Source organism: Lagenorhynchus albirostris, chromosome 15, assembly GCF_949774975.1.
Source record: "Lagenorhynchus albirostris chromosome 15, mLagAlb1.1, whole genome shotgun sequence".
In the NCBI taxonomy this organism is placed as follows: domain Eukaryota; kingdom Metazoa; phylum Chordata; class Mammalia; order Artiodactyla; family Delphinidae; genus Lagenorhynchus; species Lagenorhynchus albirostris.
In genome coordinates, this window is record NC_083109.1 from 51,792,953 (window position 1) to 51,817,779 (window position 24,827).

The window sequence follows — 24,827 nt, forward strand, 5'->3', positions numbered from 1 at the left end:
GGGGCCTCACCCTCTCACTGGGCAGGACACATCTGCTGACCACGGTCTATCGCACTAGACTGTGAGTTCCTCCTGGTCAGGGCCACAGCTGATTCACCTCCGCGGGCGTGGGGAAACCCTGGCGAATAAAGTTGAGCAGACCAGCTGTCACGGGGGAGGGGCTGTAGATGGAAGGTCGGTGGGGGCTTTTCCTGGGAAGGGACGAGTAAAGGGGGAGCAGTCGCTGTGGAAGGGGGCTCCCAGAAAAAGAGGGAGGCCGGGAAAGGAGGAGGGCAAGGACCTTCTAGGGGCAGGAGCCGCTAGAGGGGAAGTGGGCGGAGCCGCCCGCGGCAGGGCTGGCCCAGGGAGGGGTGGGGCTGTCGGAGAGGTGAGGAAGGAGGCGGGAGGGGTTGGGGGTGAGGCAGATCCGGGGAAGGACTGTCAGGGGGCAAGGAGTTGCTCGCGAGGAAGGTAGAAGGGAGGAGAGGGCGATCCCGCCCGAGAACCTTCAGGGCCGGGTATGGGCTCACCTGGGGCGGGAGGGCGGGACGCAGCTCAGCAAGGTCCCAGATTCCGGGTCGGCGGAGGGCACAGGAGCTCTCGGAGCGGTCCGGGGTCTTCGGCCCACCGCTCCCCAAGCCAGGGCGGGAGGATTCTCCGGAGGGGGAACGGCCCGTGAACGCGCGCGGACACGGCTCGCGCCAAAAATTCCAAACCGGCCTCGAGGCCCCGCCCAGGAACGCCTCTTACCCCCGGTGCAGCCTGTCAGAGGCGCACAGCCTGCTGGGGCTCCGCCCCAACGTCCCTGCGTGCGCGCCTCCGACCCCGCCCCGCCGGCTCCGCAGCCGAGCGCTCTCACTGCGCAGGCGCGAAACCTTCTCTGTGCTGGCCCAGGTCGTGTATGGCTACGCGGTGCCACCTAGAGGCTGAGGCGCCACACTGGGTCTGAGCCTGCTCTTGGGTACTCCCGCCTGGTTCCCAGGACCCCGAACGACCTCCGGGCGTCGACCGACCTCCAGACCCAGGTGCCGGCACCCACGGCCCTCACTGGGCTGCCTTAGTTTTCGCATCTATAAAGGGAATGGTCACTGCGTTTCGTCCCGGAGGTGTAGCCCCAAGAGGCGGTCACTTGGGGCTGCACAGGAAGTCGCTGCCGCCTCCGGGGTCCCGGCGAGGTGGAATGCCCTGGGCTCAGTGCTCCCTCCTCATGCCTGCCTTGCACCGTACTGGGGATGCGGTGGGGATCACACACACACACACACACACACACACACACACACACACCCTCCACCTGCGGAACGCGCGACACACACACATACACACACACACACACACACACACACCCTCCACCTGCGGAACGCGCGACACACACACACACACACACACACACACACACCCTCCACCTGCGGAACGCGCGACACACACACATACACACACACACACACACACACCCTCCACCTCCACCTGCGGAACGCGCGGCTTCGTGAACCAGAAAATTCTGCCTTTTCCAGGAAGCCTCCCTGTCTCCAGGCCTCGGCCACCTCCGAGGCAGCCATTCCCATTCTTTGGATCTGAGACTTAAGCACAGCTCAAACCTCCCTCAGCCCCTTCCTGGCTGAACGACCTTGGGAAGGCCCTGGGCCTTTCTGAGCTTCAGACTAGTCTCCTCTCCTGTAAAAGTGGAGCTGATTATGCTTCCTTCACCGAGCTGGAGGTTCAAATAGCATGATCCCCTTAAATTTCTTAGCAGGGGGCTTGCATCTTCCTCCATCGGAGGGGACTTTTTATCTGTTTAACAGGATCGAGGGGAGTCACTCTTCCAGGCCACCCTCCCTAGAAAGCTCCCCATCTCATCACGTCTCCTTTCCCACCTTCTTTTCTTCTTTTTTTAAAAAATTTTATTTATTTATGTATTTTTGGCGCACTGGGCCTTTGTTGCTGTGCGTGAGCTTTCTCTAGTTGCAGCGAGCGGGGGCTACTCTTCCTTGCTCGGGCTTCTCACTGCCATGGCTTCTCTTGTTGCAGAGCACAGGCTCTAGGTGCGTGGGCTACAGTAGTTGTGGCACGCAGGCTCAGTAGTTGTGGCTCATGGGCTTAGTTGCTCCACAGCATGTGGGATCTTCCCGGACCAGGGCTGGAACCCGTGTTCCCTGCATTGGCAGGCGGATTCTTAACTGCTGCGTCACCAGGGCAGTCCCCCACCTTATTTTCATATAGCATTTATCTCTATCTGAAATTCTATCGTCTATCAGTTTATTTGTTGATCATCTGTCTCCCCAAGTCTCTGAAAGGTCATGGACTGCAGGGCTCCCAGTTCACTGTGGTGATTATACCTTCAGGGAACATTCTCCACTGCATGGACCAGTGCTGGAGGGCCTGGAATCCTGGGTTAGGCCCAAGACCCAGAGCTTTTCTGGGGGCTGCAGCACCCCCTCCGTGTGCCCTTCTTTGCATTAGCATATCTGGTAGCCACGGGCCAGCCCCTGTCACTCAGGCTGAATCCTTGTTAAAGACCCCAGGCTTGTCCCCAGGAGACCCAGGGAGCAGGCAAGCCCCTCTCCAGCTGCCAGCCCCTCTGCCAGTCCCATCTCCGGGAGTCCTGGGCTCAGGTCCGAACGTCTAATTCACAATGACTTAAAAAATAATTCTTTAGGGACTTCCCTTGTGGCACAGTGGTTAAGAATCCACCTGCCAATGCAGAGGACACGGGTTTGAGCCCTGGTCTGGGAAGATCCCACATGCCGTGGAGCAGCTAAGCCCATGCGCCACAACTACTGAGCCTGAGCCCTAGAGCCCATGAGCCACAACTACTGAGCCTGTGTGCCGCAACTACTGAAGCCCATGCGCCTAGAGCCCGTGCACTGCAACGAAGAGTAGCCCCCGCTCGCCGCAACTAGAGAAAGCCTGTGTGCAGCAACAAAGACCCAACACAGCCAAAAACAAATAATAAATAAAATAAATAAATTTTAAAATAATAATTTTTAAATTCACAAACATGCTTTAATATAAAGTTAAGTACAGATAGCAGGTAAGAGCATCGACCATGGAGTCAGGGAATTTAAGGCTCTAACCCAACTCTGCCACACAGAAGCTGTGCAATCATGGGCAAGTTGCTTTATGTCTCTGGGCCTGTTTCCACATTTGTAAAATGAGGATAATAATAATAGTTCATTCCTCCTTGGGGTGTATGAGCAGTAAATGAGAAAGTGCATGTGAATAAAGGACAGGGTCAAGCACACAGTAGGAACTTACTCACTTTTTAATAATAATAGTAACACTCCCTCGTGCATATAGTGTTTTGCAGTTCTTAAAGCACCTGCCTGGACCTAAAGGAGGCCCCTGGAGAAGACTCAGACCCAGGACCTCTGCACCCACCTGGGGGGGTCACAGGTTTGAGACCAGAGCACTTGGCAGAGGCTCGGTCCAGGAGGAAGCCCCCCAACCCCTGCCCAGGCTCTGGACTCCCCGGGTCCTGGCCGCACATCCAGGTGATAGCCAGCTTGAACAGCGCGCCCCCGTGTGACCTGTCACAGAAATAGCACCGCGGGCCCGCCAAGACCGCATTCACCACTCACCAGGGATGGGGCCACAAAATTGGACTAATGTGACTTTAGAAAGGCAAGGGACTTCCCTGGTGGCGCAGTGGTTAAGAATCCTCCTGCCAATGCTGGGGACACAGGTTCGAGCCCTGGTCCGGGAAGATCCCACATGCCGTGGAGCAACTAAGCCCGTGTGCCACAACTACTGAGCCTGCACTCTAGAACATGTGAGCCACAACTACTGAAGCCCACGCTTCTAAAGCCCGTGCTCTGCGACAAGAGAAGCCACCGCAGTGAGAAGCCCGCGGACCACAACAAAGAGTAGCCCCTGCTCTCCACAACTAGAGGAAGCCCACGAGCAACAACGAACACCCAATGCAGCCAAAAATAAATAAATAAGTAAGTAAATAAATTAACAAGAAAGAAAGAAAGACGAGGAAAAGACGGCCACATGTGCAAACATGGCTACCCTAACAGGAAAGAAGCGATTGTGATGGACACTTCTGGGGAGCTGGCTGTGTTCTATTTCTTGACCTCTGTGCTTTATAGGTACTTATTATACTGTATGTTTCTGTCTTGTGCACACTTTGCAATGGCATAAGTTTTGTTTGTTGGTTTTGGCCATGCTGCACGGCTTGTAGGATCTTAGTTCCCCAACCAGGGATTGAACCCGGGCCCATAGGCTGTGAAAGTGCTGAGTTTTAACAACTGGACCACCAGGGAAGTCCCTGGCATAGGTTTTTTTAAAAAAATAATCTGAGGGCTTCCCTGGTGGCGCAGTGGTTGAGAGTTCGCCTGCCGATGCAGGGGACACGGGTTCGTGCCCAGGAGCGGCTGGGCCCATGAGCCATGGCCGCTGAGCCTGCGCGTCTGGAGCCTGTGCTCCACAACGGGAGAGGCCACAACAGTGAGAGGCCCGCGTACCACATTAAAAAAAAAAAAAAAAATCTGACAGGTAGGAGAGGGAGTTAATAGAAGTCAGCTTTGCACAGTGCACGTGCTTGGGGGTGACAGAGGTGTCCTAGAGGTGGCCAATACAGGGATCTGGGCTGAAGTCACCAGCACCTCCCCCTCTGCCCCCCCCACACACACACGCTGGGCTGCACCCTTGCTGCTCGCTTCCCACAGGAGGGCCTGCACCCTGGGAGCACACTCACATGAGAGCACATGTGATGTGACTATGCCTGGGGCACCCACCTCCCCCGCACAGACCCACCCGTGAACAAGACCCCTCTGTTCGAGCTGGGTCCCCTCAGCCAGGCACCCCAGCACAGCACCCCACAGGCCCACCTCCTGCCCCACCTGGCAGGTAGCCAAGACCTGGAGTCCTGGAGGCTGGACCTTTACTGGCTGCTGGGAAGGGCTCAGGGGTGGCCCCTGGCCTCAACCACTCCTGACAGCCGGGGGCAGCTGGGATGGTCCACTCAGGTTCCCTGGGGAGGGCTTTCCTGCCAGACCACCTGCTCTGCCCCATGGCCACAGGCACCGGCTCCCTGGCCCACTCACGGACGGTGACCAAGTGGCCTATGATTAGCCGACTGGGCGCTGGGTTCAGATGCAGATCGGGTTCACATACCAGCTCCATCTGGCTGGGAGCTTGAGCAGAAATCCCACTTTCCTGAGTCTGTTCACTCTCCTCTAAAATGGGGGAGCTACTTCTCACCCCATTTTGCAGATGGGGAAACAGAGGCAGAGAGAAGGGACTTGGCACAGATTTTACAACTAAGCAGCGGGGCTGGGATTTGAGGCCGGGCAGTACACAGGCCTCCGCCCTCTGCTCATCCACACACTTCTGGGCAGCAGCAGCCCCTGTTACCTCAGATGCCACTTCGCTGTCTGCCCACCTTGCGCCAGTCTAGGCCCAAGGTGTCTGCTTCAGACCTGGGATAGCTGAGGGCCCCCTGCACAGACCCAGACACACAGACACATGGCCCACCCTGCAGGGCGCCAGGGAAGCTTGGCCCAGGAGGAGGCAGGCGGGGAGACTAGGAGAGGCCTCGCAGGAGGTACAGTCTGGGCGCCTGCTTGGCCACTGCCAGAGGGAAAGCCAGTGCCTGCCACCACTGCCAGGCTGCCTGGGTGCTGGCATGGGCCTGTGAAAAATGCCAACCAGTCTGGGGCTTTGGGCCAGCTGACTCCGCTCAGGACTAGGGCCTGGCCCAGTTGGGCACCTCCGGCCCCTGCAATGCCACCACCCCGACCCCCGGCAAGGCCAGTCCCCTCAGCTTACCCCCAGCCCCACCCTGGCAGGACAGCCTGAGAGCACATGGACCACTTAGAGTGGGTTGAGAGAGACCCTGATGGAGCTAGGTCCTGGGCTACCTTTTGCCCTGAGGTGTGAGGGGACATGGCCCAGCCTCCGAATAGAGGAGCAACTTTGAGGCGCCAGAGCTGGGAGCCCAGGGCAAGGTGACAGCTGGGGTGTCGGAAGTGCAAGTTGGAGGCCCAAGGAGCGCATCGCCTAAAATGGCACAGCCCGTGTCAGTAGGCTCCCTGCCAACTGCTCACAACAGCACCACCTGCCAGGGTGGGAATTTGGGGGAGGCCAGTTGAAGGGAGGCCAGGCACCTGCGGGTCAGACATCTTCTGAACATGCAGCTGTGCTAAAGGCCCCTCAAGCCACCCCCTCAGCCCTCTACCTGGGCTGGGGTCCAGGCCCCAACTCCTGGCATTTCCCAGGCCTACCTCTCTGGGTCTCCCGTGCTCGGCTCCCCACCAAGCCCCCTGCGCCCAGGCCCCAGCTCCAGGCTCATCCGCCCACCTGAGGAATGGAGAGTGCTTACTAACCTCCAGGTACCCTTTTTGCACTCCTGCCCCCACCGCACCCTAAGCAGCTCCCCCTCCCCCAGATTCTGTCCCTAAAGTTAGAGTCAGTGCAGATGGAGCAGAGCAGGAGATGCAGGTGAAGCTGGGAGGGACTTGTGCAGCAGGTGGACCCTGGCTGAGCCTTCAAGAAACAGCAGGGACTCTTGGACAGGCTGAACATGGGGTGACCCATCCCTGTGTGTCACCATCCATCATGGAAGGGAGGCTCAGTCCCACTCTTGCAAGCCCAGACTCAGTTGGGGTCAAAGGGCTGTCTCCTGGTGTGATCACTGCGGTCTCCAGGGTTAGATGGGTTAATAGCCCAGCTCCTCTCGTGGACACGCCTGCCTGTGGGATACAGTGATACAGTCCTGATACAGTCTGCCACACTGTCCCCTGGCCACTTGCCTCTGTAATACTGTCTCCTTCCTGTAACATAGTAACTCATTCAGAGCCTCCCCTGCCAACCACGCCCACATTTCTGGGCCTGGCTCACCCCCACCCCCACCCCCAGCTGTGTTTAGGCTGGGCCTGGGGTGCCTGCCTGCCCTCTCCAGCTGCTGGGGGGAGCAGCTGAGCCCTCCAGGCCTGGCGCCAGGGCCCCAGTCCCTGACAGGGGTGGAGGAGCCTGGGGGGCTAGGTGGGGGCCTGTCCCGGCTGTCAGCACCCATGATGGATGAGGGGTGAGCAGGGAAGAGGCCTGAGGGGGCGGGCGGGGGCTGCCCCCTGGGGTCTGCCAGCCCAGCGGAGCCTCTGCTACTCACAGTGGGGGGAAGTGGATGTGGGCCCCCACATAGCAGAGGTGTTTAAAGGCCCAAAACGTGGGTGTCCTCTCACTCTGCCCTCATCATGAGCACCTGGGCCTTCCCCTCCACCCTTTTCCTGCTCTGCTTGACTTCTGAAAGCCTGCAAGGCTGTGAGAGCAGGCAGCAGGGCTGCTGGCGGGTCTGGGCAGCTGAAGTTGGGGCTTGGAGTGTAGGTAGAGCATTGGGCCAGATGCTGGGGCTCCAGAGAGAAGGAGGGGAGGGTCTGTGAATCTGGGCTGGGCAGGGCTTTGGGAGACTGGGGGATAGATGCCTGGGGTCCCTGCCCTGAGTCAGGACCCCCCTTCCTCCCCTAGGGCTACCTCCATTGTCTCCTAGCCTGGGGAAAGGTAAGTGGATCCTCCAGGCTCTGGGGTCAAGGAAGAGGGCCTGGTCTTCCCCTCGCAGGGGTCTGGGAGTTCTCTGGGGGAGCACCCCAGATGTTCCCTGCTCTGGGATCCAGATCTGGGGCCCAGGAGAACACAGGGTCATCCGTGTCTTCCTGGCAGGTGACCTTGTTCACGTCAGCTCAAGTGTGAGAAACAGACAGCTCGCACCCTTGGAACTGAGTTGAGATGGGGCAGAATCTCAACCCTGGGTGTGAGAACATCAGGGCTGGAGGAAGGCCTGGAGTTGGTTTTGCGGGGTGGGGGTGGGGCAGATTGCGACAGGAAAGGGGAAGGACATCGCTGGCAGTGACACAAGGCAAAGGCGTGGAGGTAGGACAGGAAGGGAGGAGACAAGGCGAGTTGGGGCGGGGCCAGGGGTGGGGTGTCCGGAAAGGTCTTCCCTCCAGGGACCTGTGGGGCCCTACAGGTGGGAGAGGGGCTTCCTCCTGAGACCTGACACACCTAAGCTGCAGGAGAGAGACTTCGGGGCTGGGGGACGAGGATGGGATTTCCAGGAAGGGAGGAGTTCAAGTAAGAATGGAGGCCAGAAGTGCAACTGCCCCTGGAAGAGGGTACAGGGGGATCTGCTCCCAGGGGTATGGCCCAGACGCCTCCCTCCATGCCAGGGACTCTTCCACTTCTCCTGCCCCTGCCACCAGTCTGCTCACCCTCCAGTGACCCCAGGGCACCTGAGGCCCAGAGACGGGGGTGTGCTCTCTTGCTTTGCAGGGAGCATCCAGATTCAGCTCTTTGCTGCCTCCTAAGTCACCCTCTCTTCCTGACCCCACAGGCTTAGGAGGCTTGAATGGCTATCCATCAGGTAAAGCTGGTTGAGGGGTGGCGGGCGGGGCAGTTCTGTGTCCTCGGAATAAGAGCAGGGCACCCAGCTCCTGGCCCCTCCTGCCCCCCAGGCTCAACTTCCCGTTTCCCCCACAGGCTATGGCCCCCCCAGTGGTCTAGGAGCAGGTAAGGCATGGGCAAATGGGATTTGGGTCTGGGGGAGACAGCCATCTCAGAAACACTTAAGGACCACACTGCTGCACTTTCCCCCCCCACCCCAGCCCTGGGTGGAGAAGCCCGCCCACCACCCTTCCTGCAGGACTTGTCCTTTCCCTCCTACATACCTCTCCCCTGCCCTAGGAATCCACCAAGGCGGTTCTGTTGTCTCACCATGTACACGCCTCGGGGGTACAACTCTTTCCTGTCCCTGCTTGTTCCCCGGTTGCCCACAGAACCCAACTCCAGGGCGGGCAAGCCCGGCTCACTGCGAGGCCCTGGGCCCGCTCAGAGCCAAAAGAAGGAAGGAAGGGGAGTGAGCTCCCAGGAGCCAGGGCCCCTCCTGTGTTCCCCACCCTTCTTGGGAAGAATGGACTGGAGCTGAGTTCCCACAGGCCCTGGCTCAGAATGGCTATGGGGTGGAGGGTGTCCTGGGTCTCTCACCGGCTCACTGGGTCTCCCCCAGGCTTCCGAGAGGGTGTTTAACCTCAGAAGCCAGGTGGGCCCTGCTTGGCCCTGGCTCTCTCTCTGTCTCCCCACCCTTCTCTCACACCCCTCACCTCTATCTCTTCTCCCGGGATTCCGCACTGGGCATGGGCTAGAAGCCCAGCCAGGTGAGTGGTGGAGCTGGGCATTGCCCATCCCCCTGCTCACTCCCAGGCCTCGGAGCAGAGGGCAGGATTTGTGAATGATTCCAGGGGGTGAAGGGACAGACAGAGAGCCTTCAAGTTTGCTGTTTCTGGTGGGGTCCAAGGGTCCTGCACCCTCACCCCAAACCCACCCAGTTCATGGCTTCCTCTCCCCACAGGTCCTCCAGCTCCCAATGGCTAGGGAACAGGTGGAGGTGGGGCCAGGATTCTAGGGGCACCCCTGACATGGGGTCTCCTGAGACCCTCAGTTGACCCCCATCCCCCTCTCAGGCATTGGAGGGGTCGTGAAACCCCAGAAGTCCGGTGAGCCTCGCCCTACCTGTCTCTCCTCATCTCTCTGCCCCTCTCCCTTACCCTCTCCTGCCCTGTGTCCCCAGGTGTCTCTCCAGAGTTTAGGAACGGGAATGGGCTGGGAGTCAGGGCCTTCCCAGGTGCTGCCACCCAGCCAGGTGAGGAGGTTCCGGGAAAAAGATGGGTTTGGATATGAGGGGTGGGGAGGATACCACTGGGTCTTCCCCCAGGCTCCCTCAGGGCACAACTGGTGACTCACTGGAGGCAAAGGGAAAGACCAAAACTGTTCCAGTTGTCTGGTTTGGGGAATGGAGACCAAGGGCACCCCTGCTCCACCCCTACCTCAGCTGGGACCACAAATGCCCCCACCTTAGCCCTCAGCTCATGGAACCCCAGGAAGAGGCTGGTTCCCTGGGGTGCCCTCATCTACTGCATCTCTCTCCCCAGGCTTTTGAAGAGGGGTGAAACCCCAGAAGCCAGGTGAGACCTGCTCCATGACCGCCCCTCTGCCCACCTCTCCATCTACCTGCCCTTTGAAGCCCCAGCCCCTCCCCCCATCCTTCCCTCTGGCTCTGTCTCCCCAGGATATGGAAATGGGCTGGGAGCTGGTGACTTCCCAGGGCCGGGAGCCCAGGCAGGTGAGGGCACCTGGGGCACCACCCTGTGGTCCAGGGAGGGGGAAGGCGTGAACAGAGCTGGAATCAGGGAACCCAGAGAGAGTTGCGTTCTCGGGGGAGGGCAGGGGCTCAGCCTGGGAGGGGGCATGAAACCTCCGAAGCCAGGTGAGCCCTGCCCTGCCCATCTTGGCACTCTCCCCACCCATTTCTATCCTGGCCCCTTCTGCCTGCTCCAACCTGCCAGCCCACAGCCAACAGTGCCACCTCTGTGTCCCCAGGATTTGGGAGCAGAAATGGATTCAGCATTGGTGCTTTTCCAGCCAGGGGGCTGCAGGGAGGGGCAGGCAAGCGGGGTTCAGGGTCGTGGCCCACACTCTTAGGAGAGGGGCTGGTAGGGGTCAGTGTCAATCTCTCTGTCACTCCCCAGGGCTGGGAGGGGGCATAAGACCTCAGAAACCAGGTGCGGGGGAGCCCTCTCACCCTGTCCCCAGCCCTGCCACTCTGCCACCCTCCCAGGGACTGCTCCCTTCATTAGCCGCTGCTGCCACTCCTCTGGCTTGAGCTGTGGTCTTGGGGAGGCTCTTCCAGACTTCCAGTCCCCTCTCTAGGCATGCTCCAGGGGAATAACTTTTGGGGGGCACAAAGGTTGTGGGGTGAGGACACCACAGGAGGTGTGGGCCCACCCAGCACTGGCTGGGCTCCAGCCTCTACCCTCCTCCTCTCCACAGGCCCCGTGGCTCAGAATGGCCAGGGACCAGGTAGGGGAGGGGTGGGAGGAGCTGGAGGCACGTGCTTGGGTTCGGGGTTCACAGGAGCTCTAGGCTCCCTCACCGAGTCTCCGTCTCTTTCTCAGGAATTGGAGGGAGCGTGAAACCTCAAAAGCCTGGTGAGCCCCACCCTGTCCCTATGTCCCTGTCCTCTGCCCCCCATCGTCCCTCCACCCCCACCCCTGCTCCCCTTACTCACTCCTGCTCTGTCTCCCCAGGACTCAGCAGCAGGAATGGGCTAGGAGCTGGGGCCTTCCCAGGAGTTGGAGCCCAGCCAGGTGAGGGCACCTGGGGTCCTAGAAAGGAGGGAGGGGGAGGGCAGAAACTTGATTTCTTGGGGGAGAATAAGGGCTGGGAGGGGTCCACATTGCATGTGGCTCAGTTCTTCTTTCCCCAGGCTGAGGAGGGGGCATGAAACCTCAGAAACCAGGTGAGACAGAGACCCTGCCCTTCCGTCCCACCATCTTAATTCTGTCCCTGTCCATCCCTGTCCTTGTCCCCATCCCAAGTCCTCCCCCAATCCACTGCTCACATATGGCTTTTCCTCTCCAGGACAGGGCATGGGCCATGGCCTGGGGGCCCAGCCAGGTGAGGGTGGCTAGGGCCTAGGCTGCTGGGGGAGGGAGAGATCACTGCTGGCCACCACTCTGGGCTCCTAACAGGGGGCCTCTTAGAGGCTCACTCATTCCACCAACTTTCCCAAGTGCCTGCCTGAGCCCGACCTTGGCTGCACACTGCAGACCGAGCCGGTCAACCCTGACCTGGCTGCAGACCCGCTGGGCCCAGTGCCCAAGCCAGGACCCCCAGGTACTTTTGCAGGCTGTGGTCAGGACTGGGGGACAATCCACCAGAGGTGGAAAGCCAGAGGACACAGCCCGAGGCTGGAGGCCTGGGGGGACTTGAACCTGGCAGTGGGACACACCTTTGTGGTTTTAAGCAGGGAGCAAAAGACCTTGTCTACCTGGAGTAGGCAGGGGTTGGAGAACTTGGGGAGGAGTCTGCTGGCGTTTCTGGGTGGGGGGTGGGCTTGGGTCCTGGCATCCAGAGAGGGAGCAGGGAGGAGCGAGGATGTTAAGACCCCAGGAATCTTCTGGGCCAGAGGGATGGAGGAAGGCTGGATCTGGGATCCCATCTCTCAACCGCCTCAGTCTCCCCAGCCCTTTTCCTATCACAGGTCCCCCCAGTGAGCTCCCCACCCCTCTTGTGAACCTAGCTAGGTTGAATGGAGGGATGTTGAAGGGGAGGGCAGGGGTCTGGGTAGGCGGGGAGGCTGGGGCTCACTCTCACTTCAGTGCCATCCAGATTTCCTGTGTCACACCCACCCCCCCCATAGGTCTCATAGCTCTAAATGGCTTTGGACCAGGTAGAGAGGGGACCAGGGCTGAGTTGGGGGGGCGGAGACCCAAAGGTGGGGGTTTCTGGAAAGGAAAACGCCAGAAGCTAGGTGAGCCATGCTCTGCTCTGTTGGGCTCTGTCTGTCATCTCTGCATCTGTGCTCCTGATCTCTCAGGAGTCCTGAGACTCCTGATCTCGTCTGAGTCCCTGATCTCTCCTCAGGCCTCTTGCTCTGTCTCCCCAGGGTTTGGGACCGGGAATGGAGCCCAGCCGGGTGCGACCCCAGAGCTCTAGGGGTGCAGGGCTCACCGAGGGGGTGGCTGATGCAGGGGTGGAGGTGCTGTCCCTAGCTCTGAGGGGACGGGGATCCAGGTGGACTCACTGGACAGTCTCCTTCTCTTCCCCAGGCCTCTGAGAACTGAAATCTCAGAAGCCAGGTGAGACCCGCCCTCCCATCTGGCGTCACACAACAAATACTCCTTCAACAAACATCCCCAGGGCAGCCCAGCCAGGTGGGGTGGCAGGCCTTCCCGAGCCTGGGCAGCAGGAGGAGGCAGGCAGGAAAGAAGCGTGAATGTAACGGGGGCATATTCTGGGGAGGTGGAGGCAGAGGCGGGGGCCCGCTTGCCGTGCCCCACTGAAAATCTTGGGCTGGGGCATCTGAGAGAGGACCAGAGAGGGTACAGGCTCTGGAAATGGCTGGGGGCCAAGGAGGCGGGAGCTCATGCCCAGAGCAGAGCATGTGGTTGGTAAGGGGACGTCAAGGTGTCCACCTTCCTGGCTGGTTGGTGTGGGTGGTGGTGGTGACACCAACCAGACGGGACTCAGGCAGCTGGGATGGCGTTCAGGCTCCACAGGGAGGCTGGACCCCAGGAGGAGGCCGAGGGCCCAGCTGGGGGTGGGGTGGGGGGGGAGAGCTAAAGGACCTTTCTTTGTGCAGGGGCCTCAGAGAGGCTGTACCCAGAGCCCCTGTCTCCTGCCCCCAGGCCCTGCAGCTCAAAATGGCTATGTAGCAGGCAGGGGTGGGCCTGCCTGGAGATGCTAGGGAGGTCCAGGGATGGGGCCAGGAGCCCTAACCTGCCCCCCGTCTCTCCACCAGGCTTCGGAGCTAGTGTGAGACCCCAGAAGCCAAGTGAGCCTTGTCCGGGCATGTCTCTCCACCTCCCTGCAAACCCTAATCTCCCCTCCCCCTATTCACACACCCGTCTCCATCTGTCCCCCCAGGATTTGGGAATAGCTACAGGCTGGGAGCCCAGCCAGGTGAGACTGGTGGGCTCTGGGGTGTGGTCCACATCTAGGCATTCTCTCCCATCTCCCAGGCCTTCAAGAGGCAGGACTGGTGAAGGATTAAGAGGGGGTCGGGGAGAGCCTCCAGGGTTCTGGCTTGGCTCTGTACGGGGGATCACAAATCCTTGCCTCTAACTTAGCCAGGGTCCCCAACCCCCTGCTCATCCCTCCATCCCTCACAGGCCCCCCAGCTCAGAACTGAGGGGTTGGGAGAAGCTGGAGGCTGGGCGAGGAGGAGAGAGGAGGGGGCGAGGTGGTCCCCACCCAGACTCTGTTCTGAGGGTCCTCTCCTGGGCTCCTTGGAGAGGGCAGAGTTGGTAATGGAATGCAGCAGAGGAGGCTCCAAGTTTTCTGGTCCCTAAACTGGGAGGAAAGGGAAGCCCAGTTTCTGGCCTCCTGTGTTCCTCAACCCCTCCCCACCCCCCGCACCTCCTGCCCATGCCCACAGGGTCTGCGGTTCCCATGCTACGGACCAGGTACAGGAGTGGGTGCTGGGGGCAGATGCCAGGGTTCTGGAGGAGAGGCTCAGAGGGCGGTCATGGGTCCCTTACCTGCTCCCATCTCTTTCTTCTCCAGGCATTGCTGAGGCCATGAAGCCTCAGAAGCCAGGTAAACCCTCCCTTTCTCTCTTACCACCCTGTGATATTGTGATTTATAAGAAGAAATATGTATGTTTAATCTTCCTCACATTCCTGGCACTGTGCTCCTGAAAGCGTTGGAATTTCCTGGAGAGAGGAGAGAGAGAGAGAAAGAGAGAGAGGGAGGGAGGGAGGGAGGGAGAGAGAGAGAGAGAGAAGGAGGGAGGGAGGGAGAGGGATATGTCTTCTGTTATGTTAATGAGGTGACTTTTGGAAAGCCCCTAGGTCATCTGAGGGTGGGGGCTGGTTGCCAGGAAAAGCAACCATGTGATTGGAAGGTTGGAACTTTCAGTCCCACTCCATGACCTCCAGGGAGGGGAGAGGGGCTGGAGGTCAGTCACCACTGGTCAATGATTTAATCAATCATGCCTGTGTAATGAAGCCTCCATAAACCCCCAAAAGAACAGGATTTGGAGAGCTTCTGGGCTGGTGAACACCTGGAAGTGCTGGGAGGGTGGCTCTTTGTGCCTTCCCACGTGCCTTGTCCCTTGCATCTCTTTTAACTGGCTGTTCCTGAGTTATATCCTTTTATAATAAATCGATTATCTAGTAAGTAAAATGTTTCCCTGAGTTCTGTGAGCCGCTCTAGCAAATTAATCAAACCCAAGGAGGAGGGGGTGGTGGGAATCTCTGATCTACAACCAGTTGGTCAGAAGCACAGGTGACAACTTAGACTGGAAATTGGTGCTTGAAATGTGGGATGGGGGTGGGGGGAGAAGTCTGAGCCTTTGACCTGTGGGATCTGATGCTGTCTCCAGGTAGACAGTGTCGGACTTGAATTAAATTGTAGGACACCCAGATGGTGTCTGAGAATTGCTTGGTGGTGTTGGAAAAACCCCAGAATTGGACTTGGTGTCAGAATTGGACCCCCCACTTCTCTTACCCCCAGAAACTGTCTACTGCCCCCACTTTATTCTTCCTCATAACCCCCCACTCTGTCTCCCCAGTTTATAGGAATGGGCTGGGAGTTGGAGCCTTCCCAGGTGAAGGGCCCCAGCCAGGTGAGGGGGGCAGGGTCAGGCCCTGCAGTTCTGGGAGGTGGGGAAGAGGGGGCACAGGGCACACTGGGCAAAGAGGAAGAGAAGGGGCAGGGTGGGGTCCACCTGTCACTCAGCCTCTGTCTGTCTCTCCCCAGGCCTGGGAGGGGGCTTGAGCCCTCCGAAGCCAGGTGAGTCCATCCCTGCCTCCCTTCTGCCCCTTCTGAAGTCTCCCCCACCCAGCCCCTGCCCTCATGCCCACACTTCCTCCCAGCATACATATCAGGGAATGGGCTGCAGCTCCCTCCAGGTGAGCTCAGTGGTGGCCTCAGTAGGGGAGACAGAGGGCTCCTTTCTGGGGAAGGGCTGGTCGGGTCTGAGGCAGGCTCTGTCTCTCCTGCAGGTCTGGGAGGGGGTTTGAAACCTCAGAAACCAGGTGAGCCAGAGCCCTCCCCATCCCTGTCCTGCACCTCCTCCTGCTGTCCTTCCAGAACCCCCCTGCCCAATACTGTCCCTCACATCCCTGCTTTTCCTCTCCAGGATATGGCAATGGCAATGGGCTGGGGGCCCAGCCAGGTGAGGGGGCAGGGAACAGAGGGAAGTGGGGGGATATTGGAAGGTGGAGGGCAAGGTGGGCAATAGCAGGAACCACATCAGGTGGCTGAGTCACCTTGTCCCCAGAGCAGATTGTGGCCCGTGGGAGCTGGGCTTTTTCTGGCCTGGCCACTCTCTCCCCTGGAAGGTGTGTCTGCCCTAGAAGCCACCACAGGCGGGTGGCTTGGCCATGTGGAGGCCAGGAGGGCAGCCTGGGGGCAGCACTGGCCTGGGCTCACTGCCCCCTCCCTTCCTCCCCATCTAGGTCCCTGCAGTGGTGGGGTCCCTCCGTGACTTCTTGCCAGGCCTCCCACTCCAGGGATCCCTTCAGATAAAGCAGGTGGCTGGGGCCTGAAATCCCAGCCCCCTCCCCCAGTGCAGAACGGCAAGTTCCCAGGTCAGTGCGGATAAGGGACCTGAGGGGCCCTGGCGGGTACCTGGTCCCAGGAGGGGCTGGGCCTGGCTGGGCCACTCAGAATCCCCCAGGCCTGATCTCCAGCAAGTCAGTGAGGAAAAGCCTGAACTCTGGCCCTGAGACCCCACATGACCCCCAATATGACAGCTCCCCCACATGACCCCCAATATGACAGCTCCCCCAGCCCCTTCCCCCATGGCAGTCTGCGACATTCCACACCTGCCCCACCCTGGGCTCACTCCTGTCCCCTGGCTTTCCTTCTAGTTCCTACTCCAGCCATCCAGTGGGGGCCGAAACCTCAGGAAGCAGGTGTGCATCTGCCTTCCCTGCCCCACCCCATGCCAGATCAGATCATTCCTCCATCTCCCTTGTTCCCTGGGTCATCTCAGGTGTTCAGGCACTTTAAGGGCCAGGAAGTCCCTCTCCGAGTCTACCCTTGGTATCTCTTGCTGCTTTCATATCTCATTTCTTCTGGTTCCATTCCCTGTGGATGAGGAGAGTCCCTTACTCCTCAGAGTCTGGAAGGTCCATACTGGGCCCCCAAGGAGTTTGGGAAAGTCTGGGTCCTCCCTGCTCATCTCCATTCCCCTCACAGGGTACCAGCCTCCGAATGGCTACAGACCAGGAGCAGAACTGGGTGAGGAGGCCCTTCGCCTGAGTTCTCCCTCCTCTCCCCTCCAACAGCGCAGGAAGCAGGGAGGCGAAACCGGCTATCTCTGACCCCTGTTTCCTCTCCCCCAGGCTTTGGTGGTGGCCTCAAGCCCCAGAAAGTCGGTGAGCCCCCGGGTCCCCATCTTGGGCATGAGCTATGTCTCCCTCACAGTGAGTGCTCCTTGTCTGTCTGTCAGTCTCCGTCCTTATCCACCCAGCGATTATGTACTATGCACTGGACCACAGTGGTGGCCAGAGCCAGGGGGATCCTGTCTCAGGTGAGGGCAGAGTGACAGACTCAGCAGGCAGAAAGGGAAGTGCCCAGAGGGAGGGAGGGACAGCTTCCAGAAGGTGGGCTCCACTGGGTTAGCTGGATGATGGTGGGGGATTGTGGGAGGTCCTCTCTAGGCTGCCTCTGAGTCAGTCTGTCTGTCTGCCCCTCCCTGTCCATGAGCAGGTCACCCTGGCCCCCCCCAGTGTTGCCCCCACCCCATTCCAACCAGCCCCTCTCCCACCGCTGTCCTACAGGTTTTGGTTACAGGAATGGTGGTCTGGGATCCGGGGTCTTCCCTGAGGCCCGCGCACAGCCAGGTGCCTGGGGCTGCTGGGTAGGGTGGGGTGGGGGTTTCTGGGCTCAGGGGCTGCTCCTGCCTCTGACCTTCCCTTTCTTCCTCCAGGGTTCCCTGGGACTGATGGCTTTTGGAATGGTAAGTTGGACCCAGGGGACACTGTGCAGGGGGTGGGGGAAGGGATGTCCAGGGGCGGGGCAGGAGTCTGGTCTCTTGCAGGGTATGAGAGGGCAGCAGTTGTGCGCCCCAATGTGGCTGCTCCAGCCCCTGGAGGAAATGGTAAGAAACGTTGGGGGAGCAGAGGGAACCCTAGCAAGGGTGGCGGGGACCAGGCCGAGTGGGTGAGGGACTCTGAGACCCTGGAAGGACTGGGGCATCCTGAATGTACAACTCCAGTGGGCAGGAGTCCCAAGCCGGCTCTCCTCCTTCAGGTCAGGCCGGGGCCCCGAGGGGCTCTCCCTGGCCCTCCCTCCAGCCCTGGGGGGCCAACTTGAGGCCTAGATATGGGGCCAGAGGTGCATATCCAGAGGTCAGGAGCCAGCCAGGTAATGGGGTGTGTGGGAACGGGTCATCAGGGGTCGGGTAGCTGTGGAGAACTGGGCTCTGGGCCCTGGGGCTAGCCGTACAGCCCACCTTATAGCCCTGCAGAGATGGAGGGAGGGCACTCCTGGTGGAGGGAGTAGCAGGGGGACAGGAGAGACTCAGTGTTCTCACCTCTGCCCCTCCCCCCAGGGCCCTATGGGCAGCTGAGGCCAGAGCTGGGCCCTGGGCCCTTAGGTGAGTGGGGGTCTCCCAGGGCCTGGGGTAAAGCTGGGGTGGGCAGGAGGACTGCGAAGTCATCTGGTGACTGGGGTGCCCTGGCTTGTCTGTGTGCCTTAGGGGGCCCTGAGGTGAAGCGAGGCAGCAATGGCCTGATGGGAAATGGCTATGGAGGTGAGAGGGAATGCAGGGCCCCTGCCCCCACTCATCCCATGCCACCATCGTTGCCCCTCCAGGCTGCACTGGGGGACACCCCCAGCCCTCGGGGGGGACATATAGCCAGCTCTCAGGCTACCTGTGTGTGTCTGCTGGGTGACTGGCCTCAGAGGCCAGGGGAGGGAGAGGACTCATGTCCCCCAGGAGGTAAGGAGGGAGACAGGGCTCACCACGGCCCTGCTCTGCCTCTTCCCAGGCTGCTGCCCTCTTGGGAAATGCTGAGCTCCAGAGCAGATTTACTGCCCACTCTGAGCTCCTCTGTATCAGAGCCTGGTCTGCCTGGCGAGGCTGGCCAGACCCTCGGGCTTGGCCTCTGGCCTGGGGTCTCCTGTGGGCTGGAACTATCAATAAAGGCAATGTGCTTCCCTGTTTGCCTCTGTGGGCTGTGTGCAGGGGATCACTGTCTGGGTTGGGGGCCAGCTGGGGGCCCCTTATTCATTCCTTCAACAAACATCAACACAGCTGTGTGCCAGGGGCTGTGCTCCAGATGGGAGAGATGTGAGAACTCAGGCCTGCCCTTGGGGAGGGGGGCATCACGTGGTCACAATCTGGCGATGGAGCCATGTCCAAGTTAGGGGACTTGTGCGTCATTTGTGTTTTAATTTATAATTAACTTATTAAAATGATCCAACTAAAAATCTCATTTTCCTTAAGCCATTATACTTGCTTCCAGACCTCATTTTATTGATTGACCTTATAATGTGGATGTAAAACTCACTTCACATTCTTTGATTAGTACTCAATTAGATTATAAATTTGACAGATCAGCTTCTCCCTAAATATTTAGCATGCTTTACAAGCCTGATTAATTCAATTCCCTTAGACACTTCAAATAATTACACACATAATCTACTTGATCTCTTAACAGGGTGAGGGGGTGGCGTACGTGTGTACAAATCCAACCAGCAACTTCTTCCTAAGCACTTAAGGGGCTTTTGGAAATGAGCCCCTCTTGGAAATGAATAAATTAGACATTTAATATCTCAGATTACTGAACATTTTCAAACATTTTAAAAAGCCAGTTACTAATCCAATGTCAATAATCAGTGCTACTGGATTCCTTCGTTTTCTCATCCCGTGATTATAAGTTTAATCACCCAGAAATGTGGAAGCAAATTACTCTCCTAGGCTGGGTCCAGAATGGAGGTTGCACAATTGGGGATTGATCTGCTATTCTGAACTTTGACCAAGGGCTTGGCTAGTCCTGGAACCAGTCTCTTTGAGACTCTGTTCTGAGCTGTGACTTCCCAAGCCTACACCTTTTGCAATCTGGTGAAGTTTTGTCTTAACTGAAGAATTCCAGCTGAATAGAGTTGAGGGGATTTGGCACCCTATGAGGAACTCAGCTTGTCTTTCTGTGGCCTGATTTAGGATAACAAGTGTAGACCAAAATCTGACTGCAGTATGCACAAGGTTTTGGGTTGAACAACCTTGAGGAGTGTAAATGTATAAACATTATTGGAATTCCAGACTGATTTCTCTTAGCCTACCTCATTTAATTTGCTCTATTTGAGAATCATTATAGACTTGTTTTTTCACAGAAGTATTGATTCTTTAAAAATATAATCTTGGGCTTCCCTGGTGGCGCAGTGGTTGAGAGTCCGCCTGCCAATGCAGAGGACACGGGTTCAAGCCCTGTTCTGAAAGATCCCACATGCCGCGAGCGGCTAGACTCATGTGCCACAGCTGTTGAGCCTGTGCTCTGGAGCCCGTGAGCCACAACTGCTGAGCCCATATGCTGCAACTGCTGAAGCCCGTGCGCCTGGAGCCCATGTTCCACAGCAAGAGGGGCCACAGCGGTGGGAGGCCCGTGCACCACAACGAAGCGTAGCCCCTGCTCTCCACAGCTGGAGAGGGCCCGTGGACAGCAATGAAGACCCAACACAGCCAAAAATAAATTAAATAAATAAATTTATTAAAAATAAATCCTGGATGTCATTTTTTTTTTGTCATTTCTTAAAAAAAAAAATCATCTTGTGTTTCTCTGACCTGAGGTGTGGAATAACCCACATCGTCTCTTTACTGGAGAACAGGATTAAGAGGAGCGTTTGGGCACAGGGGCCACAGAGAAGAGGGTCTCAGTGAGGGCAGTGGATGATATCCTTTCTAACCCACTGAGAAATGTTCTAATATTGTTTTTTTTTAATTAATTTATTTTATTTTTGGCCGCACTGGGTATTCATTGTTGCATCCGGGCTTTCTCTAGTTGCAGCAAATGGGGGCTACTCTTTGTTGTGGTGCTCGGCGTCTCATTGCGGTGGCTTCTCTTGTTGCGGAGCAAGGGCTCTAGGCGCGCCAGCTTCAGTAATTGTGGGTAGTTGTGGCTTGCGTGCTCTAGAGAGCAGGCTCAGTAGTTGTGGTGCCCGGGCTTCGTTGCTCCGCGATATGTGGGATCTTCCTGGACCAGGGCTCTAACCCGTGTCCCCTATATGCACAGGCAGATTCTTAATCACTGTGCCACAAGGGAAGGCCTCTAATATTGTTTGTTTTTTTTTTAAATAAATTTATTTATTTATTTTTGGCTGCATTGGGTCTTTGTTGCTGTGCATGGGCTTTCTCTAGTTGTGGCAAGCAGGGGCTACTCTTTGTTCCGGTGCACAGGCTTCTCATTGTGGTGGCTTCTCTTGTTGTGGAGCACAGGCTCTAGGCGCACGGGCTTCAGTAGCTGTGGCACACGGGCTCAGTAGTTGTGGCTCGCGGGCTCTAGAGGGCAGGCTCAGTAGCTGTGGCGCAGGGGCTTATTTGCTCCGTGGCATGTAGGGATCTTCCCGCACCAGGGCTCGAACCCGTGTCTCCTGCATTGCCAGGCGGATTCTTAACCACTGTGCTACCAGGGAAGCCCTCTAATATGTTTTAATAAATATTTCTATATTCCAATTTTAAACAGATTGACCATTTCTCATTTTTTCCTGATTGTCACCCATCTGTGTTGTTTACAACCGTTCTTAACAACGTTAACACAAATGCTGCATGTCAAGCTTTGCTTTTGAATTGATATCGTTTCATCTTTTCTGTAAGATCATTCATTGGGAATTTGCGTAGATCTTGACCTACACCAGGAGCATCATTCCAGAATCCCTAAGGGCAAACCCCCCCAAAAAAAGAGATCCATACACTCTCCACATTGGCTGTTGTAGGGAGGGAGGGCGGGGCTGTAGAGGGGGTTGCGTGGCTAAATGGACCCTCAGGCCAGCTGGGGGCGCCCACTGCACACGCAGCGCCTGGCCTCAGGGATGGTGAGGGGTGGAGCCTGCGGCAACTCGGAATACTATGATTGGCTGGAACTGAGGGAGGGGAGGGAAGAAGACGTTGACAGAGAGTGCTCCTGCCTCTGACTGGCTGCCAGTGACAGCTCGTGCCAGCCGGCGGGAGAAACGCACAGGTCGCCGGCGCATTGGCCTTTGATTGGGTGGAGCGCGGTGGCGCACGGCTCCGATTGGCTGGGTCTCTCGCAGGGCGGCGCGTGGCCACCTGCTGGAGAAACAAGGCCTCCGCGGACTATGCGCGCTCGGCCCTGGCGCGGCGGTGGTGGCCAAGCTGGCGTCCCGGCTTCCTCGCTCCCGCTCGCATCCGCGGCTGGCCCGCGCCCGCGCCCACTCGCGGTTAGGCCGGGCCCGCGCATCTCTATCCCTGACCCCACCGCCTGCTCCGTCCCTGCCGCACCCGCCGCTGCCCGGACTGCCGCCCGGCCTGAGCCCCGCGCCGCCGCCGCCGCCTCCCTCGGCGCTCGCGCTGGCCGAGCTGCCGCCGCTGCCCGCGCTCCCGCTGCGGCCCAAGCCGGTGGCGCCCTGGGGCCCCGGCGCTCACATGGCGCTGCCCGACCTGCCGCCCGAGGCCTGGTCTTCCGCGCCGCCCGCCGCCGCCCTCGCCCTGCAGGACCTGCCGCGCCTCCCCGCGCCCGCGCCACCGCCCTCGCATCTGCCGTTACCGCCTCTGCCCGAGACCGCTGTCGCCGCCACGCCAGGGCCCGTGGGCGCGCGCGGCCGCCCGCCACTCAACACCGAGCCGCCCCCGCAGCCGCTGCCGCCGCTACCCACGCGGCCCTCGCCTTTCAACCTGCAGGCACCGCCTGCGCCGCTAGACCCCTGGCCGCTCGACCCCTGGCCGCTGCCCGCCTTTCCCCCGCCGCTGCCACTGCCGCCCCCGCCTCCGCACTTTTTCCTGTACCCGCCGTGCTGAAGGCCCGGCCCTCCCCGCCCCGGAGGGGCTGCGGGCGGGTGAGTTGGCAGCCCTGCCTGGATTCAGAGGCTATGCCCCTCGCCGCCTTCCCCGCCGGCAGGTTCAGGGGCATGGGTCGGGGTCCGGCTTGGGGAAGAAGGAGGGCGTGTCGGGAGCAGCCTAGCTTTGGGGGAGGAAGGAGCAAGTCTGAAAATAAGCTCGTTTGAAAATTGGGGCCATTTCTTCCATTTTTTCTTACTATCCTACAGGAAGCCTTTTGCCTGGTCATTTGAGAATGTAACTAATTCCTTGTAGTGATAAACTGGCTGGTGATCTGGGCAGGTGGGGCTGGGATCCCACAGCACGCGGCTTGAGGAAATGAAAACAAAATTTAAAAATACTTTTACTAGAGTACGCAAAATGTCTCATTTTCCCTTGTACAGTAAAGGGTTTGGATGTCATCGCTAAGATCTTTCTCTGCTGAAGTTTGTATGGCTTCTTGGAAACTCAGAACCTGCCTTCCAAGTCTTAAGAAGTCAAACTTTCAGCTGAAATAGATCCTGGGGTCCCTTGGGCCTGGGCGCACGGGGAGAACAGCGGTGTTGATGGACAGTCGATACTGGGCCTTGGAACAAGAGTGTCACATGCAAGGGCTCTGAAGTCATCCCCAAAGGACAGGAAAGCTCCCAGGGTGAGTCATGAGAGGAAGCCCCTGTTCTCTCCTCATCCTTACTACCTCCCTTCACCACCCCCACCCCCCTTTCTCCCCAGCATGTACAACGCAGAATAAAGTTCCCTTTGTTACTCAGGTGGCTTGGGCTCAAGTAACCAGGCAGACGTCCTATCTCAGTGGGCTCTTCTACAGCAGCTCAGGAGTGGTATCAGGAAGCCAAATTGACCTTGGGAGACCTCTGAGAGCCTGGGACCTGCCAGCAAGAAAGGCAGTGTATGAGTTTCCTGAGACTGCTGTAGCAAATCACCACAAACTGGGTGGCTTAAAACAGAAATTTAGTCTCTCTTGGTTCTAGAAGCTGCAAGTCCAAAATCAAGGTGTCCCAGGGCCATACTCCCTCCCAAGGCTCTAGGGGAGGATCCTTCCTTGACTCTTGCAGCTTCTGGTGGCTCCAGGTGTTCTTTGTTTATGGCTGCATCACTCCAATCTTTGCCTCCATCTTCATATGACCTTCTCCCTTGTAGCTGTGTCTCACATCTCCCTCTTGTTTTTCTCTTATGACACCTGTCATTGGATATAGGGCCCACCCTAAGTCCAGAATGCTCTCATCTTGAGATCCTTAAGTACACCTGCAAAGACCCTTTTTTCAAATAAGGCCATGCTGACACGTTCCTGGGCTTGGGACTGGACATAGTGTTGGGGGCCACCATCCAATCCATACAGGCAGTGTGCTCTCCCTTGTGGGGCTGGCCCACCTGCCACGCTGTCTTTCAGCTTCCCTAAAGCCTGTGTTAGGCCCTACCCCTTGCTGAACCTGAGCCTTGGGTGCCCTTGGAGTACTCACGCAGGATCCAAAGGCGCTAGTGCCTTGATAAAACTCTCACTGGCACAGGAAAAAAAGTAGACCGACTTTCCCCTTCGCTGAATTGTGGCCGAGTTCGCATTCCTGCCAGCTTGCTGCTTCCTCTATGCTCTTTATGTCCTGTAGCCCTCCCCACTCTGAGCTGAGAATCAGACAGTAAACAGGAAGGACAAGACTGAATGTGGGCTCCTAAAGAAGACAGCACTCTTAGAGCTTCAGATGGCTAACTGCTGCTGGTTGTAAGCTGACAATTACGACTGATAATAAAGTTGTTACCCAGTCAATGGAGTCGGCCCCAGTTTACAAGTGAAACTGCCATTGTGTTCTTGATGAAATACTCCCGTCCCAAGTTAATACCTACAATAATACCTAAGGTGTGCAGGGCACTTGCGGCCCAGCCAGTGCCTTTGGCAACCCTGGAGGTAAGCAGGGCAGGCTTCTCCCTCTGGTTTGTAGCCAGGAGACACCCGAGATTAGGCAGACGTGACTTGCCCAGCAAGGTCCTGGGGTGGGGTTGACACCACGTCTGACCCCAGAGTTCACTGATCTGCGTGCTGCGAGTGGAGAGCACTCTTCGCTTTCTGAGACGGGGACATGGACACGGTGAAAGTGAACCCGGGTGGAGGGTGGCTTCCCGTGTAATCAGATACAGATGTTGTTCTGTGCAGAGACTTCCCCATGACGCAGGGAGCCTCGAGGAGTGGGAGGAGGAGGGGATGGCTGGCTCTGGAGGAAAGGACAGGATGCAGGGAGGATGGCTTGAGGGAAGCTCAACATGGTGCGGGGTGGCCCGGCTGGGCTGCGGGCTGCATTGCCTTCGGGGAAAGAGGCACCAGGAGGCCCAGCTTACTCTCAGG

At 58.3% G+C, this 24,827-nt stretch overlaps 1 protein-coding gene and 1 long non-coding RNA gene across 2 annotated transcripts; both read left to right on the forward strand.

Moving 5' to 3' along the window:
• Positions 1 to 7,172: 7,172 nt before the first annotated feature.
• On the forward strand, positions 7,173 to 21,884 carry GREP1 (glycine rich extracellular protein 1). The gene is given in 26 exon segments (XM_060124791.1): positions 7,173 to 7,239; positions 7,444 to 7,476; positions 8,306 to 8,335; positions 8,452 to 8,481; positions 9,432 to 9,464; positions 9,539 to 9,610; positions 10,037 to 10,090; positions 11,055 to 11,114; positions 11,389 to 11,424; positions 12,416 to 12,445; positions 13,271 to 13,303; positions 13,396 to 13,431; positions 14,035 to 14,067; positions 15,044 to 15,097; positions 15,232 to 15,264; positions 15,348 to 15,383; positions 15,477 to 15,509; positions 15,614 to 15,649; positions 15,933 to 16,064; positions 16,678 to 16,719; positions 16,824 to 16,904; positions 17,262 to 17,324; positions 17,411 to 17,440; positions 17,734 to 17,847; positions 18,182 to 18,235; positions 21,733 to 21,884. Coding segments are annotated over 26 exon segments (1,407 nt in total).
• A 362-nt stretch (positions 21,885 to 22,246) lies between these two features.
• Positions 22,247 to 24,254, forward strand: LOC132505473 (uncharacterized). Its single transcript, XR_009535426.1, has 2 exons — positions 22,247 to 22,494; positions 22,879 to 24,254. It is a non-coding gene; the product is annotated as an uncharacterized LOC132505473 (long non-coding RNA).
• The last annotated feature ends 573 nt before the right edge of the window (positions 24,255 to 24,827 follow it).